Raw genomic sequence first — 20,407 nt, forward strand, 5'->3', positions numbered from 1 at the left:
CTTTTTTTTTGTTTTTTTTTTTTTTGGTAGAGATGGGGGTCTCACTATGTTGCTTAGGCTGGCCTCAAACTCTTGGCCTCAAGTGATCCTCCCACCTCAGCCTCCAGAAATGCTGGGGTTACAGGCCTAAGCCACTGTGCCCAGCCTCCATGAGGTAGATTTTAATTCTCATTTTACAAATAAGGAAGCTAAGGCTCAGAGAGGTTATACAATCTTCCTGAAGATTCATAGCTAATAGATGGCAGAACTGGAATTTTAACCTAGGTAGGATGTTTTGATTATATGGTAAACTTAATGATCAGGATGAGCTGATTCTCCAAAAGAGGCTGTATATTGCATGATAGTGACTGTGACAATGACCAAGAGGTCACCAAGCTCCTTTAAGCATTGAGGGCAGGGCTTGATATTTTGGGTTCACTGTCTTTCAGCAAAACAGAATTTGTTAAATGATCAAATGCTGGTGGGCAGTCTAAGGGCACAGATGAAGTAAGTGTGAAGAATTACCAAGACACACTACAAGGACAGCTTAGGGCCTCTGCTGGGTGAATAATGTACCCCAAAATTCACGTCCAACTGGAACCTCAAAATGTGACCTTATTTGGAAATAGGGTCTTTGCAGATCTAATTAGTTCTGATGATACCATACTGGATTAGGGTGGGCCCTAAGTACAATGACTGGTGTCCTTATAAGAAGGCCATGTGAAGACACAGAGGAGATACAGGGAAGAAGGCCATGTGACAACACAAGCAGAGATTGGGATGGTGCAGCTAAGAGCCAGGGGATGCCAAGGATTGTGGGCAAATACCAGCAGCTGGGAAGAGATAAGGAAAGATTCTTTCCTAGAGCATTCAGAGGGAGAAGGCTGTGTTGACACCATGATGTCATAGGTTTAACCTCCAGAATTTGCCAGAGAATCAGTTTTTGTTGTTTTAAACCACCCAGTTTGTGGTTATTTGTCAAAGCAGCCCTAGGAAAGGAACAAAAGGCCTGAGAGTCAGTTTCGGGGACCATGGAGGAAACTCTGGATATCATGTTAATTTTGAAAATGTTTCCACAGAAGGAAAAGTATTTAGTTCTTTTTTTGGCTAACATATAGAGTAATGTTCAAATATTTTGAAACATGTTGAAAAAAACTAAACAATATCAGCATTGTTACATTAATAGTTTTAATAATTAGTATTATTAAACAGTATTAGTATTGTAGGGTAACTGCTGTAACAGACAGACGCCACAATGTAAAATGGCTCAAACAAAATAAAGTGTATTATAATAAAAAAAAAAATGAATGAGAGTACGTTCAAGCTAATTTGACTCAGTTTCCCAAGTTACCAAATTATATTTGCTGTCGTTAGGAATGTTAACTGGCAGGATCTTTCCAGAGGACAATCTAGCAGTAAACTGAAGAAGCCTTTAAAATACAGCAGACATCATGCCAGTTGGCCCAGCAATTTCTCTTCCTTAAATTCTCCTTAAGAATTAAGGTGGAGCTTAACTAGATACATATTTTTTTCAATTTTAGAACATTTTTATTCCTCCAAAAAGAAACGCTGTAAGCATGAGTCCTTCCTCATTCTGTCTCAAATCCTCCTCCTCTAACCTCACCCTCAGCCATAGGTAACAACTCTATAGATCTGCCTATTCTGGAAATTTTGTATAAATGGAAATATACCGTATGTGTACTTTTATGATTGACTTTACACTTAGCGGCTGGCTTTGTTAGGCGCAGGCCGGATTTCCCAAGCTTGCGTGGTGGGAGTCGCAGGTGAAATTCCTGCAGGTTTCTGCGGGTCTAGGGAGGGGCCGGGCAAGCGCGGGGAACGCCACCGTAGTTCTCAGCCCAGACTGCACGTCAGAGGCACCTGGGGAGGTGTTTCCTTTTTTATGGCCTGAATCAGAACCTCGGGGGTGGGGCCAGCTGCCAGTTATTTGTAAAGGTTCCCCGCGAGTTTCCAATGCCCAGAATAAACCCCCTCCCTGCAGGCTAACTTAAAAGTGGCACCGCAAACAACTTTGTAAATGAATATTTATTGGTAACATTTTCTAGTAATATTAAAAGAAAATAACCATGCACAAAAGCTCATAGGCAATATGATTCCATTTTTGCTAAAAGGAGCCTAAGATCAGAAATTAACAACGATTATGAGAAACGCGTGGCGTCTTCACTTATTTGCATTTACAATATTGCCACCATGAGCAGTCATGGATGTTATATTACGGAAACTAGTTAGCATCTAAGATCTATTTTTCCAAACAATGTAGCCAACATTCACTGGGACCGTCTGGTGCCAGACACTGCCCTGGAGACTGCTAAGGGGTCCGCTTTCGCCGGCCCTGGCGCCGGGCTGGCGGGCCGGGGACCCGGGCGGAGCAAGCCCCGAAGCCCGCCGGCCCGACCGCGCCCCCACTTCCGGCCGCTTCGCCCCGCCCACGTCGTCTCTGGGGATTTTCTCCCTGGCCGCGCTCCAGCAGCCTCGCTTTCGCTAGGCGCTGTCCCTCTCCTCCCCAGCGGTCTGGCTTCCCCGACGTGTTTTGTTTGCGACGCTGTCGTGTAACAGCGCGCTTTACGGCCGCGGGGACGGAGCGAGCCGGCGCCAAGGCCACTCCGGCCGGGAAGCAGGGCAGGCGAGCGAGGTTGATGCCCGGCGGCGGGGCGAGCGCGGCATCTGGCCGGCTTCTCACCGCCGCCGAGCAGAGGGGGGCCCGGGAAGCGGCAGGGTCGGCGTCCAGGAGCGGCCCGGGGGGCTCCGGCGGCGGCAGAGGCGGAGCAGGCGGTCCCGGGCCGGGGAGCGGAGGCCCGGGGGGCCCCGCGGGCAGGATGAGCCTGACCCCGAAGGAGCTCTCGAGCCTCCTGAGCATCATCTCGGAGGAGGCGGGTGGCGGCAGCACCTTCGAGGGCCTGTCCACCGCCTTCCACCACTACTTCAGCAAGGCCGACCACTTCCGCCTGGGCTCGGTGCTGGTCATGCTGCTGCAGCAGCCAGACCTGCTGCCCAGCGCGGCGCAGCGCCTCACCGCGCTCTACCTGCTCTGGGAGATGTACCGCACCGAGCCGCTCGCCGCCAACCCCTTCGCCGCCAGCTTCGCGCACCTGCTCAACCCCGCGCCGCCCGCCCGCGGCGGCCAGGAGCCTGACCGGCCACCGCTCTCAGGTACCTTCCGAAGCGAGGTGCGCGGTGTGGCTTTGGTTAGACTCGCCGGTTTTCCACCTGCGCTCCTGGGAACTCACTCGCGAGGGAAATTAACTCCTTTTGAAATGATCATCCCGTTTCTCTCCGCCACCCCACCTTCCCGTTAACTCTAAAGTATGGAGAGATGGTCGTTTAATTACAAGTTCGCGGCACCGAAAATTATTTCTCTATACAGGTTACCAAATAATACAATTCAGTGTAGCGCTTGACACTTCTAGTGTCTCAAATATGGTTCATTCTTCTAAAGCCCATCTGGGGAAGTTACAGCTAATACACTGGATCTGCCTCCGGTTTTAAGTCTCAGAGGAGCACATAGAAGTCAGTATTAAGACTCTAAATAAGTTGTTTGGGAGGAAATGCACATTAAACACTACTTAAGGATTTTGCAGCCATCCTTGGTCTGTTAGGTATCCCTAGGTAATGTGATGGAGGATAGACGGTAGTCTCAAACTCACTGGGTTAGAAAAGGCAAGACTGCTGCACATTATGCTCAGACAGAGTGGATGATGGTAGGTAGACTTCGAGGACTTAGGGACTAGTGTAGTGGGAGAAGCAAGTAGTTAGACATAGGAAACAACTTGATCTTACAGTCCTTAGCCAGTGGAGAAAGGGCAAATTGCTCTGTAGGTAGGGCCTACAAAACAGTGAGTCAGGGTTAAGGCAGTAGATTTTGAGGGGTGTTTTCATGGCACAGTAGGGCTTCTACATTTTAAGCTAATTAGTGTGCCTGCCTGCCAACTCATCTGGATCTAAAGCTTGCTCAGATTGGTTTCCTGCAATTGGTGCCCTTGTCTAAGAACAGCAAATTTTGTGTTGGACTGAGATGCCCTTAGGGTACAGCTACTTCACCTTGCTTTCAGGAAGTTTGTGACAGCCCAGAGAATGAATGTAACACATAAATGTATGGTCAAAACACAACACACTAGGGTGCTCAAATTAGATGATTGAGACAGTGTTGGATTTGGGTCAGAGGACCTGTGAATTCTGAAGGGCAGGTTAGGCAAAGGAACCCTGACTTATATAATGTCATTCTCAAAAACGGAGTCTAAACCTGCAGCTAGTCCTCAGACTGCATGGTAAACACAAATTTGCCAAGGAAGGGGAGGCAGATGCCAGGGAAGGAATCCATGGTGGGTTGTTTAACCTTTCTGTGCCTCAGATTTTTATCTGTAAAATGCAGATAATAATTCTGAGCTGATAGAATTGTTAGGAAGAATAAAAGTACCTATAAGCGATACCCATTGTCATTATCATTATTATCCTTATTATTTGAGACAGAGTCTTGCTTTGTTGCCCAGGCTAGAGTGAGTGCCGTGGTGTCAGCTTAGCTCACAGCAACCTAAAACTCCTGGGCTCAAGCAATCCTACTGCCTCAGCCTCCTTAGTAGCTGGGACTACAGGCATGTGCCACCATGCCCAGCTAATTTTTTCTATATATATTAGTTGGTCAATTAATTTCTTTCTATTTATAGTAGAGACGGGGTCTCACTCTTGCTCAGGCTGGTTTCGAACTCCTGACCTTGAGCGATCCACCCACCTCGGCCTCCCAGAGTGCTAGGATTACAGGTGTGAGCCACCTCTCCCGGCCTGTCATTATCATTATTAATGTAGGTAGGGATGGTTGGTAAATACACAGAAAACAGCAGTGCCAAGCCCTACGCCTAGAGCTTCTGATATTGTACGTTTAGGGTGAACATATAATGGGTATATTTTTAAAAAGCTTTTCAGATGATTCTGAGCAGAGTTGAGATTGAGAATGTATCTGGAAGTAGGAAAGATGGCTTCCCTGCACTCAAGAAGCTTGCAGTCCAGTTGGGGAGAAATAAACATAGTCATAACACACACAGCCTGACAAGGGCTATACTAGATGTTGCATACAAAATGCTGGGTAGCACAGAGGAAAGAACGACTTGTGGAGCTGGAGAGATTTGCAGAGGGACTGATATTTTTGCTGGATATTGGTTAGGGATGGGAGTGGGAGGCAAGGATGTGATTCTGCCAGGTATTTTTGAAGAACTGGGTTTGTGCAACTGGAGTGTAAGGCACATGGATGGGAGGAGAGTTTGAGATGAGGTTGGGGAGATGAATTGGGACCAGATTTATGAAGGTTCTTTTAGTGATGTAGAAGTTTGGGTTTAATTCTTTTGTAAGCTGGTTAAGTGATGTGATCAGACTTGTACTCTAGAAATATAACTAAATGGTAAGAGAGAGTGTGGAATGTGGGGGTCGGGTAGGCAGAGGTCAAGCTGGGAGGTGGGGACATCAGAAAGTCTATCCTGTAGTCCAGGCAAGAGAGAGGAGAAGAGTGGGGATGGCGCTGAGGGAATGCAGCCTGGTGACTGCTGTGGTTGGAGATGAGGATTGGTGAGCATTTGCATGTGGGACAAAAGGGTAAGAACATTTCAGCATTTGGGAATTTTGTAGCTGCCTTATGTATTGAATCTGGTATATGAAGTGTATTTGCATTGCCACTGATTGCTTTCTTCCATTTATTCAACTTGTACACAGTGGTTCCAGAGAAGAAAGAAAAGCATTTCTGAGTGCTATAGATTTTACTATTTGTTTTTGTTGGCCTTGGACTTTGCAATAGTTGAGGCATTTTAGAAAATGAAGTTCTTGGCTGGGTGTGGTGGCTCAGAACTATAATCCTAGCAGTTTGAGGAGGCTGATGTGGGAGAATTGCTTGAGGCTGGGAGTTTGAGACCATCCTGAGCAACATAGTTCGTAAGTGTATATATTTGGTTCTTCGAAACTTAATTATGATTTAGTCCTTCAATATATGTGTGGGTTGAAGTGGCAAGTAGGAAATGATGATTTTTACCAGCTTCAAGTTAATTTTTAAAAGTAACCATTGGAGAAATCGTTATACATTTTTGTTTACAGGATTTTTACCTCCTATAACTCCACCAGAAAAGTTTTTTCTTTCCCAGCTGATGCTGGCACCCCCAAGGGAACTCTTCAAGAAGACGCCTCGTCAGATTGCGTTGATGGAAGTTGGAAGCATGGGCCAGTCTGTGGACATCAGTGGGCTCCAATTAGCCTTGGCTGGTAAGGAGGACTCAGTGGTTTGGGGATTCTTGTTTGGTCATAATAGGCCTCTTGTTGAGGTTCTCTACTTAAAATGTGGGTCCTTGTGACTGTGATAAGAGGTTAGTACCTTCCATAAAAAAAGTAATTTCCACATTTAGTTGATCACAGCCAATTACAGATTCCTTTATTCCTTCTCTACTCCCACTGCTTCACTTGACTAGCTTTTTTTTAAAAAAAGTAGTTTCAGTATTGGATCTTTAATGGAAGTCTTCATTTTTGGATGCTAATATGGCATATAAATTCATTTTGAGTTTTCACTTGGATCACTTTTCTGCTTTTAGAAGAATGCTGGATAAAATTTAGTTTTTTGTTTTTAAAGTTCTGATTGGGGCCGGGCGTGGTGGCTCAAGCCTGTAATTCTAGCACTCTGGGAGACCAAGGCGGGCGGATTGCTCGAGGTCAGGAGTTCGAAACCAGCCTGAGCAAGAGCGAGATCGTGTCTCTACTATAAATAGAAAGAAATTAATTGGCCAACTAAATTATATAGAAAAAATTAGCCAGGCATGGTGGCGCATGCCTGTAGTCCCAGCTACTTGGGAGGCTGATGCAGTAGGATTGCTTGAGCCCAGGAGTTTGAGGTTGCTGTGAGCTAGGCTGACACCACAGCACTCATTCTAGCCTGGGCAACAAAGCGAGACTCTGTCTCTAAATAAATAAATAAATAAAGTTCTGATTGGGTGAATTACTGTTTATTAAGGTGTCAGTACTACCCAAAACAATCTACAGATTCAGTGCAATTCCTGTCAGAATCTCAACAGTTTTTTTTTTTTGCAGAATTAGAAAAATCTATCTTAAAATTCAAGGAATCTCAAAGGACCCTGCATAGCCAAAACTATATTCTCGTGCCATCCTTGTTAAAAGTCAGTTGCCCATACCTGCGAGGGTTTCTCTCCTGGCTTTCTGTTGGTTTACAAGTCTGTTTATGCCAGTACCACACTGTTTTGATTACTGTAGCTTTGTATTGAGTTTTGAAATTAATAAGTGAGACTTCCAACTTTGTACTTCTTTTTCAAGATTGTTTTGGCACATTCTGTGTTATACATAAAAGCAAATGAATGAGTACTTTTGAAGCAAACAGCCTGTTGTGACAGAAAATAATAGGAGGACCTTCTTTGAACTGATGGTCAGAGGAGAGGTTTTTTGAGATCTGAAGGGTTGCGGGAGGTACTTTTTCCTTGCCTGCTCTAAGCATGGGTCTTAGCACTTAAGAGTGATTCATTAGGGTGAAGGTGCAAAAAAGTACTTATTAGTCATTAGTGCCAGATATAATAATCTAATAATAGAAATAAAATGATTATTTGCTTAACCAAAGATAATTTGAAAACTAGATATAGAAGTGATGTATATTCTGATGATTTTAGCTTGGTATTTGATAAAGTGACAATCAAATCTAACTTCTCTTTCTACTTTTGATGATTGAATCAACCTGCGAGAAAGTTGTGAAGTATATAAAGTGCAGAAAGGAATCCATGTCTGGAGTAAGAACTGGGAAGTTTGGCAGAGTAGCTAAGTTGCTGCTTGTTGTCTTCGACCCAGATTGGAGATGTCCCATTCCATCCATTTTCACAAGTGCAGAAAAAAGCAAGCACTCCTCTCTGCTCTGGAGCTAGTAGCCACACAGGTCTTTTCTGTGGGGGCCTGAAATTCAGATGTCTGACAGTGGGGTCCATGGAACAAGGCATGTTTATGGATGATGTAGTTTGTGTTTTCTTAACTTTAAAAAAACAAGCAGACATGTTAAATCTAACTGACTACAAGGGGTCGAGTTTTACCCTGTTAATGATGACAGTGTTCATTTCAGAGGCTTTGTTTTTATTTTTTTATTTATTCTTGACAAACACCTACTACTAACTAGTTTACCACATAATTTGCCAGTTTAAAATTTTTTCCTACATCTTGGCCAGTAGAATGTTATTTAACTTTTTGTACTTCAGTAATCTGAGATGAAAAGATGGCATCCTGGGATAATTTTAGTAAGCATTTTTCTTATTAAATGATTGAACTTGAACATCTTTTCTATGTCTATTGTCTCTAGCCATTTTTCCATTGGGTTGATGGTCTTTTATTAATTTTTATAACTCTTTACTCGGGAATTTAGCCCCCTCTGTGCTTTAAAATGACAAAATCTGAAATAGGGAACATAAACAATGATGCATTTACATTTTAAGGAATTACAATTAAGTGGACCTGGAGCAGTTGCCATCGAGCTAAGAAATAGAATATATTCAGGGCCCCGGGGCTCCTTGTGTGTTTCTGCCAGTTGCTGCCACCCCATCACTAACCTGATTTTTGTGATAAACATTCTCAGTGTGCTTTATAGTCTTCCCTCCTGTGCATGCCTGCAGTTTTCTTTTGCATGCCCTTGGACTTTATATATAGAGAGAGTCATACTATATTTATTCTTTTGTACTTTCCTTCTGTTGGGCATTATTTGAGAGATGAATCCATGTTGATGGTATGTCACTGCAGACGGTGCCTTTCATTGCTGTTGTGGTATATTCATACAGTGGAATACCAAGTTCTTTATCCATTCTACTATTTTTTTTTCTTTTGAGACACAGTCTCACTCTGTTGCCTGGGCTAGGGTGCTGTGGTGTCAGCCTAGCTCACAGCAACCTCAAACTCCTGGGCTCAAGGGATGGGATCCTCCTGCCTCAGATCCCAAGTAGCTGGGACTACAGGCGCACACCACCATGCCTGGCTAATTTTTTCTATTTTTAGTAGAGACAGGGTTTCAGTCTTGCTCAGGCTGGTCTCGAACTCCTGAGCTCAAGCAATCCTCCTGCCTCGGCCTCCCAGAGTGCTAGGGTTATAGGTGTGAGCACCATGTCCAGCCCCATTCTGCTATTGATGGACATGTTATTGCTATCAGCATTCTTATACATTCTTCTTGGGCACATGGGAATGTTTCTTCTGGATGGAAAGATACACACATGTAAAACTTTACAGGGTAATGTTAAATTGTTTTCCAAAGTTGTGCCATTTTTCATTCCTAGTAGCAGTGTGTGAGTTACCTTATATCCTCTTCTGCATTTGATGATGTCAGGTTTGTTAATTTTTGCCATTCTGGTGGGTGTGTAATAGTATCTGGGGTTTTAACTAAATTTTCCCTGGTTCCTAATAGGATCAAACATTTTTTTCCCAGTTGATTATTGGCCTTTTTTTTTTTTTTGTAAAATCCCTGTTAAGGTCATTAGTCCATTTTTTTCTGTTGTGTTTATATTTTTTATTTAATTGATTTGTTGGAATTTGAAAATATATATACAGTAAGTCCTCACTTAACATTGCTGATAGGTTCTTGGAAACTGTGACTTTAAGCAAAATGATGTATAACAGGTCCTTGAATAAGTCCTTTCGTTCAACATTAATAAAACATTGTTTTATTATAACATTGATAAGAAAAAAAATGGTTTTATTATACATTTGTGCCACTTAAAGGTTGCAGTTTCCAAGAGCCTATTGATGTTAAGTGAGGACTTACTGTATACACACACTCTGAAACTGGCCCTTTGTTTTTATGTGTTGCATATAGTGTTCCTTAATTAGTAGCTTGTCTTTTCACTTTCCTCATGGTGTCCTTAATTTTAAAATGTCTCTTATTTTGATCTTTTTCAGAACGCCAGTCTGAATTGCCAACTCAAAGTAAAGCTAGCTTCCCTAGTATTCTCAGTGACCCAGACCCAGATTCTTCTAATTCTGGATTTGACAGTTCAGTTGCCTCTCAGATCACGGAAGCTTTGGTCAGTGGACCAAAACCACCTATTGAAAGTAGGTATATATAAATTAGTTTTATACTCTTGGTTTTATTTTGTCAGCATCCTCTGGACTTACCAGTTTTTTGAGACATCTTATTATTTTCATTGCTACTTCAACTTGAATTTAATGTGAAACTTACTAGTATAGTGTCCAGAACATTTAAGAAAATTACACACCCAGTTGTTTACTACATATCTATCATAAGCATACTTAAATATATAAATTCTGATTTTACAGAAATGTAGCTTATTACCTTTTTGCTTTATGCCTTTTTAGTAATCTTACCACTGTCATTATTTCCACTTTAAAGTTTTATCTTCCAGCTCCTAATTTACTTTAATTCAAAGAAAACACCTATTGAATTTGAAATAATAATAGCTGCATCTTTTGATTTTATAGGTTTCTCTATGGTTTGAATGATGAAGGCATGCTTTGTGCTTAGAGATAAGAACATGTTTTCCACTTTATAGTGTCACCATGAGGTTGAAATTTACACAGTGACTTTTTATTTATTTTTATTTTTTTATTTTTTTTTGAGACAGAGTCTCACTTTGTTGCCCAGGCTAGGGTGAGTGCTGTGGCGTCAGCCTAGCTCACAGCAACCTCAAAGTCCTGAGCTCAAGCAATCCTGCTGCTTCAGCCTCCGAAGTAGCTGGGACCACAGGCATGTGCCACCATGCCCGGCTAATTGTTTCTATATATATTAGTTGGCCAATTAATTTCTTTCTATTTATAGTAGAGACAGGGTCTCGCTCTTGCTCAGGCTGGTTTCGAACTCCTGACCTCGAGCAATCCACCTGCCTCGGTCTCCCAGAGTGTTAGGATTATAGGTGTGAGCCACTGCGCCTAGCCCACAGTGACTTTTTATACTGTTTGGTTTACAGTAGATATTTGGCATAAATTGGTTAAATATTTGATTTCAGCTAGTCAGGAGTGTAACTGAAGGTCTAGCAGGGGTCCTCAAACTTTTTAAACAGGGGGCCAGTTCACTGTCCCTCAGACCATTGGAGAGTGTGCGCTGTGGGCCCAGGACGAGTCGGGTGCTACACAGGACAGGCAGCGGGGGCAAAAATACTTGTAGGGCCAGATAAATGTGCTAGGCGGCCCGCGGGCTGTAGTTTGAGGACGCCTGGTCTATGGCTTATAATGGTTTCTATTTAGTATTTGCTCAGGCACAACTTTGGATTGTACAGGCCACCCAGAAGTTACGTAAAAAGCAAAGCACTCCTAATAAGTGAATCTAGCCAAGCACCAGATATCCCTGTCACAGGAACTTTCTCTTTATCACATAAATAGTACTTTTCATAAAGTTTAAAAACTTTGTTTTTTGTAAGTGGTCTGAAGAAAGATTCAGATGCTAGTCTTGGTGATGTAAGTGAAGAGACAGTAGAGATGTTTAAGATAAAGTGATGATTCTTGGCCAGAAAACAGACATTTTCAATAAACTAGAGAGCAGACTCTCAAATTTGGCAGTGGCTAGGATCCACGATGGAATAAGCCATCTTCTGCCCTATGTGGAAACCGAAATGAGGTGTGAAATTGGTTCAGCAGAAGTCCTAGCCAGCATTTATTTCAGTGGGTTTATAACTTAGGGATGAATCTTGTTTTATAAAATAGTTAAGAGTTGAGCTACTTCATTTTCCTGTTGTACTTTTATTGTTTTATGAAAGTGAATATGGTATTTGTAAATTTAGGGGTTTATGCATGTCTCCATATTCATATGAAAATGTCAAAAGTCAGCCATACTCTTTTTCTCCTGCCATTTCATTGCCATGTAATTTGTCTTTTAGTTAAAAGATGCAAAGATAAAACTGGTACAAATCATAGTTACCACAAAATAGTGGTAACTAAGAACAGGATACGTGAAGACAAATAGTATTAATTTTCCTATCAAAAGACTTACCACTCTAGCGGTTGTATCCTTTTGCTATTGAGTGGTCAAGCTGGAATTCAGAGTTGTCAGATCATGGCCATGCTTTCCTCTCCTCTCTCCAGAAATTAATGGATTTGGTCTCTGGCACCGTGCTGTTAATGTCCTTTCATTTCCTTGTTTGTATTCTGAATGAAACCCTTTCTGTATCATTCCTGCTTCTGCTTTTGAAGCATGAGAGTTTTATCACATTATCCTTATTAGGAGAGGCCTTGGATGCTCCATTAAGTGAAATGTGGTGAGATGTGTAAAGATGTTAGCTTACTGATAAACGCAGTCAAATATTACTGCTCTCGTTACAGGCCATTTTCGTCCAGAGTTTATCCGCCCTCCGCCTCCGCTCCACGTTTGTGAGGATGAGCTGGCGTGGCTGAATCCCACAGAGCCTGACCACAGCGTTCAGTGGGACAAGTCTATGTGTGTGAAGAACAGCACTGGCGTGGAGATCAAGCGAATAATGGCCAAAGCCTTCAAAAGCCCTTTGTCTTCTCCCCAGCAGACACAGGTGTGTATTTTTTGTAAACATTTTACCTTTAATCCAGCAAGAGTTTATTTTTGTTTTTTATGAAGTGATAAGGGAGCAAGTAAACTAATACTGCCAACATGAGCCAGAAGTAGGAAGTGGCACAGGTTTATGGATCTCTGAGACTTTGTTCTGCCCTTTCCCCTTTTGGTAAATTTGCTCTGGTGGGGCAAGAAGTCTGATGACTAAAAATGTTTCAACTCTTGTTTGCGATCAGTTTGTCCTGGGAGAGGTGGGATGGCTCTCAGTTTCTGGCACCCTGCTCCTACTGTGTGCCAGCTGGGCACTACATTGTTACATTTAAGCTGGCCAGTAGCTCTTCTCAGTTCTGAGGGTAACTGGAAGTGTTAACATTTGATACAGGAGGAAAATGAGGCCCCGGGAAGGTAAACTACCCCCCATCCCCCTGCAGGTTCATGGTGGATTTGAGATTAAAAGTAGGTCCCACTGGACAGCTCCTCTCAGGGGAAAGGCAAAGTCACCCCTGACCACCTCCCCTGCCTTTTTTTTTTTTTTTTTAAATAAGAGACAGGGTCTCACTCTGTTACCCAGGCTAGAGTGCAGTGGTGCGATCATGGCTCACTGTCACCTGGAACTCCTGGGCTTCGGGGATCCTTCCACCTTGACCTCCACAGTAGCTGCAGGTGCACGCCACTACACCCAGCTAATTTTTAAGCTTTTTTTGTACAGACACAGTCTGGCTATGTTGCCCTGGCTAAGGCAAGGATGCTTTTGTAGGAGCTTTCTGGCTGATAAGCTTTAATCAGTTTGCATACTTCTAAGTTAGAACTTGTTGGGAGATACTGATCTCCAAATCATCTTGCCATCAGAAATATTATTTTCAAAGTCAAGTAGTTAGTATCTATGTTTGTCCTTCACTTTGCTCATTAGACCATCCTGAAACAGCCCACTGTGGAACATACAAGTGGTTAGGGAAGAGTGTAGAAAATTTAAAAGAAAAAGTGTTTATTTGGCAGAAAAAGTGTTTGTGAGGATACCTCTTTGAATTGCAAAGTGTAGGTGTGACTTGAACTGTAAAATTCTGCAAGCTTATGATTTGCAGCAGGTCAGCTGTCCTACTTCCCATTCTGCCCCCTTCTCAGGGATCTCCACCTGGGTGGGACTGTTGTTTCTGATGTTCATTAATTTTTGTGAGAATTAGTTGGTCATTAAGATTATTTTTGGTTATAATAGATGATAGGAGAAAATATCTACAAATGACTTGATATTTTTACTACTAGACAATATTGAATCTGGTTTTATGTCCAGGTAGAGGAATCACTAGCATATTTATAAATTGTCTTGAATGTGTTTACATTTTAACATCTTCAAAGTTCAAATGTAAATTAAACAATGTCAGAACATCATGGTATGATGATGGCTGGAAGCCTAGTGAGTGCAATTATTTGCCGGGGCATGGTGACTTACACCTGTAATCTCAGTGACTCGGGAGGCTGAGGCGGGAGGATTGCATGAGGTCAGGAGTTTGAGACCAGCCTGGGCAACATAGTGAGATTCCCATCTCTTAAAAAAAAATAGCCATGTGTGGTAGCGTGCTCCTATAGTCCTAGCCACTTGGCAGGCTGAGGTAGAAAGATTGCTTGAGCCAGGAGTTTGAGGCAGCAGTGAGCTATGATCACACCATTGCACTCCAGCCTGAGCAACAGAGCAAGACCTTGTCCCTCATCCAAAAAACCAAAGCAAAAGACATCATGGGGAAGAAATTTATAAAGTTGTTTAAATGCAAATAACTTTGTAGCTTTTTGTATAAAATACTTGTTTTGTATGCATGAAAAAAAATTCTGGTTTAACTCAAGAACCTTTCTCTGTCTTTAAAAATCTGGTTGTACTTAGCTCCTTGGTGAGTTGGAGAAAGACCCCAAACTTGTTTATCATATTGGACTCACTCCAGCCAAACTTCCTGACCTTGTGGAAAACAACCCTTTGGTCGCCATAGAAATGTTGCTGAAATTAATGCAATCAAGCCAGATCACTGAGTATTTCTCTGTCCTAGTAAATATGGACATGTCCTTACATTCAATGGAAGTTGTAAATCGGTAAGTTTTCATATTTGATTAAATGTGTGGTTATATTTAATATATAGATCCTGACTAAATGGCCAGAGGAAAAACCTGTAACAGCTTTTTTTGCTGATATTGCCTAAGATAACCCATTAAAGAAATAACCTGAGCCTTGGCGCTCACTACTTGTGAACTTAGCATCCATTAGTAAGAACTCTGAGGGTAGGATTTCAAACATTTAGCATTTGTAGGACATGTGAATGAAACTTAATTGCTGAAATTTATTTCCTTGTACATAGTTGTATCTTCTTTGTCCCTATACAAATATAGGTATTATATTAGTTATTTTTTCTTGGTGACTAACAGCTATAGTATGGAACGGTATGGGCCTTAAGAGCTGAGAGAATTTAGGAATTCTAGAAAGCCATCATAGAGATTCCTTGTTCCCTTCTCCTTTTCTTGACTCCAGTCTCCTTACCCTGCCAGTTGTTTGCCTGAGATAGTCCTGACTGAGGCTTTGTATCCTGAGCTCTCTTTCATGTCGCATGTTTCTGATGGTAAATTATGTGGTCCTTCTACTACATGGGGAAATCCACTCTTAGTGCCAGGCACCTAAACTGTAGTTACACCATGTTTTTTTTGAACACGTTTGTTAGAGATTTTTTAAAAAACCCACTCAAAATTGAATTAAAAATATGTCTTCTAAGTTTATCAAGTGGTGAAATGAAGCTTGGCTGGAAGCCCAGGGAGTGCAAGTATGTGTGCAAGAGGACAGTGCGTCCTTTCAAGGGTAGAATAGGGAGGAAGCCCGAGACTTCCAAATTAATTTTTAACTTTGTGTTTGGTCACTAGGAAAATTGGTTAAATGCTTGTTGAAAACATGCTGTGCTGCTTCCTATCTGCCTCTTCTCATCTCTACTTGTTCAAGTCTTTCTCCTTTCTATGAAGTCAAGACTTATACTTCTTTCAGTGGCTGAGAAAAGGACTTCTGTTCAAGTCCTTTAGATTGAGCAAGCTCCGAGTGTTCACTTTTCCCCTTCACTGTACTCTTGTAGCAGTTACTGTCTTCACCAGACTTTTCCCCTTCACTGTACTCTTGTAGCAGTTACTGTCTTCACCAGACATCTGGGCCTTCATCCAAGAATAATTGCATCTTTTTATCAATGTGATTCTAATTTCCCTAGTATATTGTAATGTCTAGGACAAGGTCCTGTTTTTATTTTTCCCCAGCACCTATCATAGTGCATTAGCCTTAAGCGTGATACAAGTCTGTTGCTGACACACAAATCTCAAGTGACCACAGTGGTCCATGGCACTTGTTTCCTTGGAGCACTATTTCCTCAGTACCTTAGTGGAAAAGGTTTTGAGGTCAGACAAGTTTAGAAAAGGCAGCATGTAGGAATCTTTGTTTGGAAATTCATACTTTATAGTTAGCATAGCAAAGGCTTTGCAACAAGCCCTGTTGAATGTGAACTAGTGTGTCCCAGACTTAATTGAACATGGAATTCCTACCTCGCTTTTTCTTCTTTCCTTAAAACATTTCATGTAATCCTTGGCCTTGAGGACTCTGATTCTAGTCTGTGCCCTGCCTTTTGTTACATCCCAGCCAGGTCTTTCTGTTGTGCTTCTGAACATGTCATGCTAATGCTCAATTCCATGCCTATATGGAGATTGGATTGCTATGCAATTAGCAGGATTATTTCTTAGGTTTCAGTTTAAGTTACTTGCCCTTCTAAGTCTTTTCCCAAGTCTCCTACGTTACCATTACCCTATTTAAGAACCTCTCATCTTAGCATTTGACTATATGGCATACCATTCACGTACTAAACTTGTACCTTCCTCTTAGACACACTGACCTTTCATAGTGCTTATTGATGAAGATATATTGGAGCTTGGAAGATAACAGACTGTGTCTTATGATTTAACCAAGAATACTACGAGAGAGCTCAAAAAAATAACTGATTAATGAATGACTGGTACATGTAATGCTAAGTATAGATATAAAAAAGTATTATTTATGAGTAAGTAGATGTGGCTCTCTTAGGTATACTTGCCTAAGTATATTTAAAACTAGGGAATTGATCATATATCAGAAATTTCCACCAGATCATCAAAGGAAATTTTATATTTTATGGTTTACAGTAATTTTCAATGTTGCCAAATAAAACTAACAGCTTGAATTTTCTTTTATGAAACAGACTAACTACGGCTGTTGATCTACCTCCTGAGTTTATTCACCTTTATATATCAAATTGCATCTCTACTTGTGAACAAATTAAGGATAAGTATATGCAGGTAATAGAAATTTTTATAAGTTTTATAAATACTTGCCAGGAAAATGGCACACTAAAATTTGCATTTTCTTTTTCAGAATCGTTTGGTGCGTCTTGTGTGTGTCTTTCTCCAGTCCTTGATCCGTAACAAAATTATTAATGTACAGGACTTGTTTATAGAAGTGCAGGCATTCTGTATCGAGTTCAGTAGGATACGAGAAGCTGCTGGTCTTTTCCGGTTGTTGAAGACATTGGATACTGGGGAAACACCTTCTGAGACCAAAATGTCAAAGTAACACCTCATTGGAACCACCCATTAATTCATTGTTCAGCTGTGATTTACATTTTAAAACTGTTCAAACTAAAGTGGATTTCTTGGTCTAATGCATATAAACAACACTTTGTCTACTTAAAGCAAAATTTTGCTTTCCTGGATAACTTTTTCATTAAGATGAATTTTTGGTAAGAACTTGGGAAAATGTGTCTTTTAGGTGTCTTGCTGATGACTGTCCATTAGGAGGAACGGTTATCCCAAAAAACGTTACTGCAAGAAAGAAGAGGTTTTTTTTTTTTTTTTTAAGTATTCAAGAGCAAAATGCCTATTTTTGCTTAAAAGATAAACTACAGTCTTCTGAGAAAGTAGGAATCCAGTTTTTCTAAGATTCCAAAGTTAAAAGTATTTAATGAGAATAAACGAAGACATTCTTAAGAATTTATGATACTGTCCTTGAGGTCAAAGCATTTGAATGTTTCTGATTCATCAGGTGGCAAACAGAAGTTTGGTTCTTGAACCTACTCATGCATGTAGCTCTTAACTTCTCATAAGCACAGTTTAAATCAAGGACTTTATGGTTCTTGTCATGGGGACTTAGACAACAGAATAAATGCATTTCTTGGGCTTCTTATAAACATGGAACTGTTAGAAATCTTTTTCTAGGCTGTAATAGCTGGTATAGTTTTGGTTTTTTCCTCAAAGATGTTCTTCTGTCATTAGTCTAAGATAGCCATTTCTTTGTTTTAAGGAAAACTATCAGTGCTTTGGGAGGTAGTAACACCACTGGGAACTGCCATGTAAATTGCCTGCTGAATGACGTCTGCACCTTCCTCTCTGGGTGGGAATGGGGTGTAGATGCATTTTTGGGAAGTAGAGAGCAGGGTGGCATTGTGTGGGCTGTTACCCCCCCCCATGTGACTTTGGATAACAGTGCCTTCCATTAAAGTTCTTTTTTTTATCAACTCTATTATCTGATTTTTTACTTGAAGAAATCATGAAAAATTCCTTTTATCAAGGGCACTCCAAAGCATATTTATAGGGAAATAACCTATTCAACAGTAATTACCCTCTAATCCGACACTTAGCCAAAGTTAAAGGAAACTAAGCCTAGTGGTTTTAAGGTGAGTACAAATTCTAATCTTGTAACACTGGAGAAAGAGCAGTACTCTTAGATTTATAACAAATTGGATATTTTTAGCTATTTTTATTTTTAAAGTATTTTTGCTTAGAGGAAATAATGGCCTAAGACTATGTATCTGAGGAATGGCTTCAACAAAAATGATAGAACAACACTGATTTTTCTCAATGCCTAAAAGTGGGCATCCCAATTGCATATGAGCATTGGGAAAATAGTTCATGACATGACCTTTTTGGAATGGCAGTTTCAACAACCCAACCTTAGGTTCCAAGACCTATGCCAGGATTCTCTTGGCATAATATAGCAGTGAATACACACAGTAAGTAGCGCTGTAACTTGTGCCTGAATAAATTTTATCTAACGTGTTTTCGTCCTGAAGGCACACCACAGCCTTGTAGCACTTAGAACTGTAACAGCACTTCTGTGTTTGGGGCCACTTTAAAGAGTAAGATCGCCAAGAAAAAGTGCAAAAATGAGAAAAAATTTATTAAAAACCATGAAAAGGATACTTATTTGCAGTATGGGAGTTGAAACAAGGCAGAGTGTCCCCTTGTTCCACCTCTGTTAGGAACACGTGTGTCAGGCAACTAATTCACTGCTCTATTTGTATCTGAAAATGACTGCACAAGTATTGTACATGCTGATTTGGGGGTTTCAAACTTTAGTGAATATGCGAATTCTCAAATAAGGACTCAAAGTAAGGGGGAATCAAGATCGATCACAGTATTGATGTTTACTTGAAAGAGAAAAGATTTTTAAGTTTTCAAGTTTACTTTAAATAAATGGCTTACAAAAATAGTTGTAGAGAACATTTTATAAAAAAATAAAAGATTTACATTTATAACACCAACAAGGTTCTTGAAAATAAAAGAAACTATAATCCTGGGATTCAATAACTGCAATATAGTCAAATGAGTTCACTGTAATGCTAATGTTAAAGCACCTTGCATTCTTGGGGTTTTCCAGTTCCAATTTCTAGTTTTAATATCTGCAAATCACCTGTTAAAAAAGAAGACAGCAATAAGCAATATTACTCCTAAGACAAGTTATTTCTTCACACGGACTCTGAAGGCTGACACAGAAGGATCGCTTAAGTCCAGGAGTTTGAGGTTGCTGTGAGCTAGGCTGACGGCAGGGCACTCTAGCCCAGCCAACAGTAAGACTCTGTCTCAAAAAAAACGGTGGCTCATGTAGCCACTCTGGGAGGCCCAGGCAGGCAGATTGCTGGAGGTCAAAGTTCGTAACCAGCCTGAGCAAGAGCGAGACCCCGTCTCTACTAAAAATAGAAAGAAATTAATTGACCAACTGAAAACATACAAAAAATTAGCCGGGCATGGTGGTGCATGCCTATAGTCCCAGCTACTCGGCCGGAGGCTGAGGCAGTAGGATTGCTTGAGCCCAGGAATTTGAGGTTGCTGTGAGCTAGGCTGACGCTACGGCACTCACTCTAGCCTGGGCAACAAAGTGAGACTCTGTCTCCAAAAAAAAAAAATTCCTTTTTTTTTTTTTATTGTGGTAGGAATGTTTAATATGCGATCTCTTAAAATTTTAAGTGCACAATACAGTATTGTCAACTACAGACACAATGTTATGCATACAGAAGATCTCTTGAGCTCATTCATCTTGCATAGCTGGAACTTTGTACTTGCTGCCCCTTCCCCCAGCTCCTGGAAACCACCCACTATTTTACTCTCTGAGAAACTCTTTTGAATAAAACATAATTATGTCAGGTTCTAGTTGGTAATACAAACATATTGACTTAATTTCAGCCTTCACTGAGCAAATGAACTTTATCAAGAGACTGTTGCCAAACTATTTTACTGGGGAATTTGGTTACACTGGGTATCTTGTTCCAAGTATATGGTATGGGGACGCAGACCTATTCTCGAAGGTCTGTTTTTATTATGTTTGTGATTCTAGTAGTCCTTAATTCAAGTAAGTGTATCTTCATGTACATAGTATATTTACTACTTGTTCAAGCCCCAGTGTTGTCTGAGGGGGTTGCTGATTATTTTTTCTTAAAAATAACTCAGCTCTTAGGATGCCTTTCATGGCTACTCCCATGGCATGAAGCTTCAATCTTGATGTTACTGAGGTCAGACCACTAGTTCGCTTCAGGAGATTTTGTCATCGTGTGCCCAGAGAGCAAACTGCTGATGGACACACTGCAATTCGGCCTTTTAGTGTCATCATTCCTCAGTAGCTGTGGGGAG

The 20,407-nt window shown here is 41.1% G+C and overlaps 1 protein-coding gene and 1 non-coding gene across 2 annotated transcripts; one reads left to right on the plus strand and one right to left on the minus strand.

Moving 5' to 3' along the window:
* The first annotated feature begins 2,538 nt into the window (after positions 1 to 2,538).
* CNOT11 (CCR4-NOT transcription complex subunit 11) lies at positions 2,539 to 19,068 on the plus strand. The gene is made up of 7 exons (XM_012740520.2): positions 2,539 to 3,150; positions 6,073 to 6,237; positions 9,895 to 10,047; positions 12,268 to 12,470; positions 14,343 to 14,545; positions 16,708 to 16,804; positions 16,881 to 19,068. The coding sequence occupies exons 1-7, from the start codon at positions 2,637 to 2,639 to the stop codon at positions 17,076 to 17,078; spliced, it is 1,533 nt and encodes a 510-aa protein (XP_012595974.2). The 5' UTR covers positions 2,539 to 2,636; the 3' UTR covers positions 17,079 to 19,068.
* Positions 19,069 to 20,283: 1,215 nt separating this feature from the next.
* On the minus strand, positions 20,284 to 20,395 carry LOC142870374 (small nucleolar RNA SNORD89). The gene has a single exon (XR_012918781.1). It is a non-coding gene; the product is annotated as a small nucleolar RNA SNORD89 (small nucleolar RNA).
* Between the last annotated feature and the right edge of the window lie 12 nt (positions 20,396 to 20,407).

The sequence above is a fragment of the Microcebus murinus genome, chromosome 3, assembly GCF_040939455.1.
Source record: "Microcebus murinus isolate Inina chromosome 3, M.murinus_Inina_mat1.0, whole genome shotgun sequence".
Classification (NCBI taxonomy): domain Eukaryota; kingdom Metazoa; phylum Chordata; class Mammalia; order Primates; family Cheirogaleidae; genus Microcebus; species Microcebus murinus.

Coding starts and splice junctions, on each gene's coding strand:
- CNOT11 (XM_012740520.2), top strand. CDS start 2,637: ATGCCCGGCGGCGGGGCGAGCGCGGCATCTGGCCGGCTTCTCACCGCC. Junction 6,238..9,894: donor GCTCCAATTAGCCTTGGCTG/GTAAGGAGGACT, acceptor GATCTTTTTCAG/AACGCCAGTCTGAATTGCCA. Junction 16,805..16,880: donor TTAAGGATAAGTATATGCAG/GTAATAGAAATT, acceptor TTTCTTTTTCAG/AATCGTTTGGTGCGTCTTGT.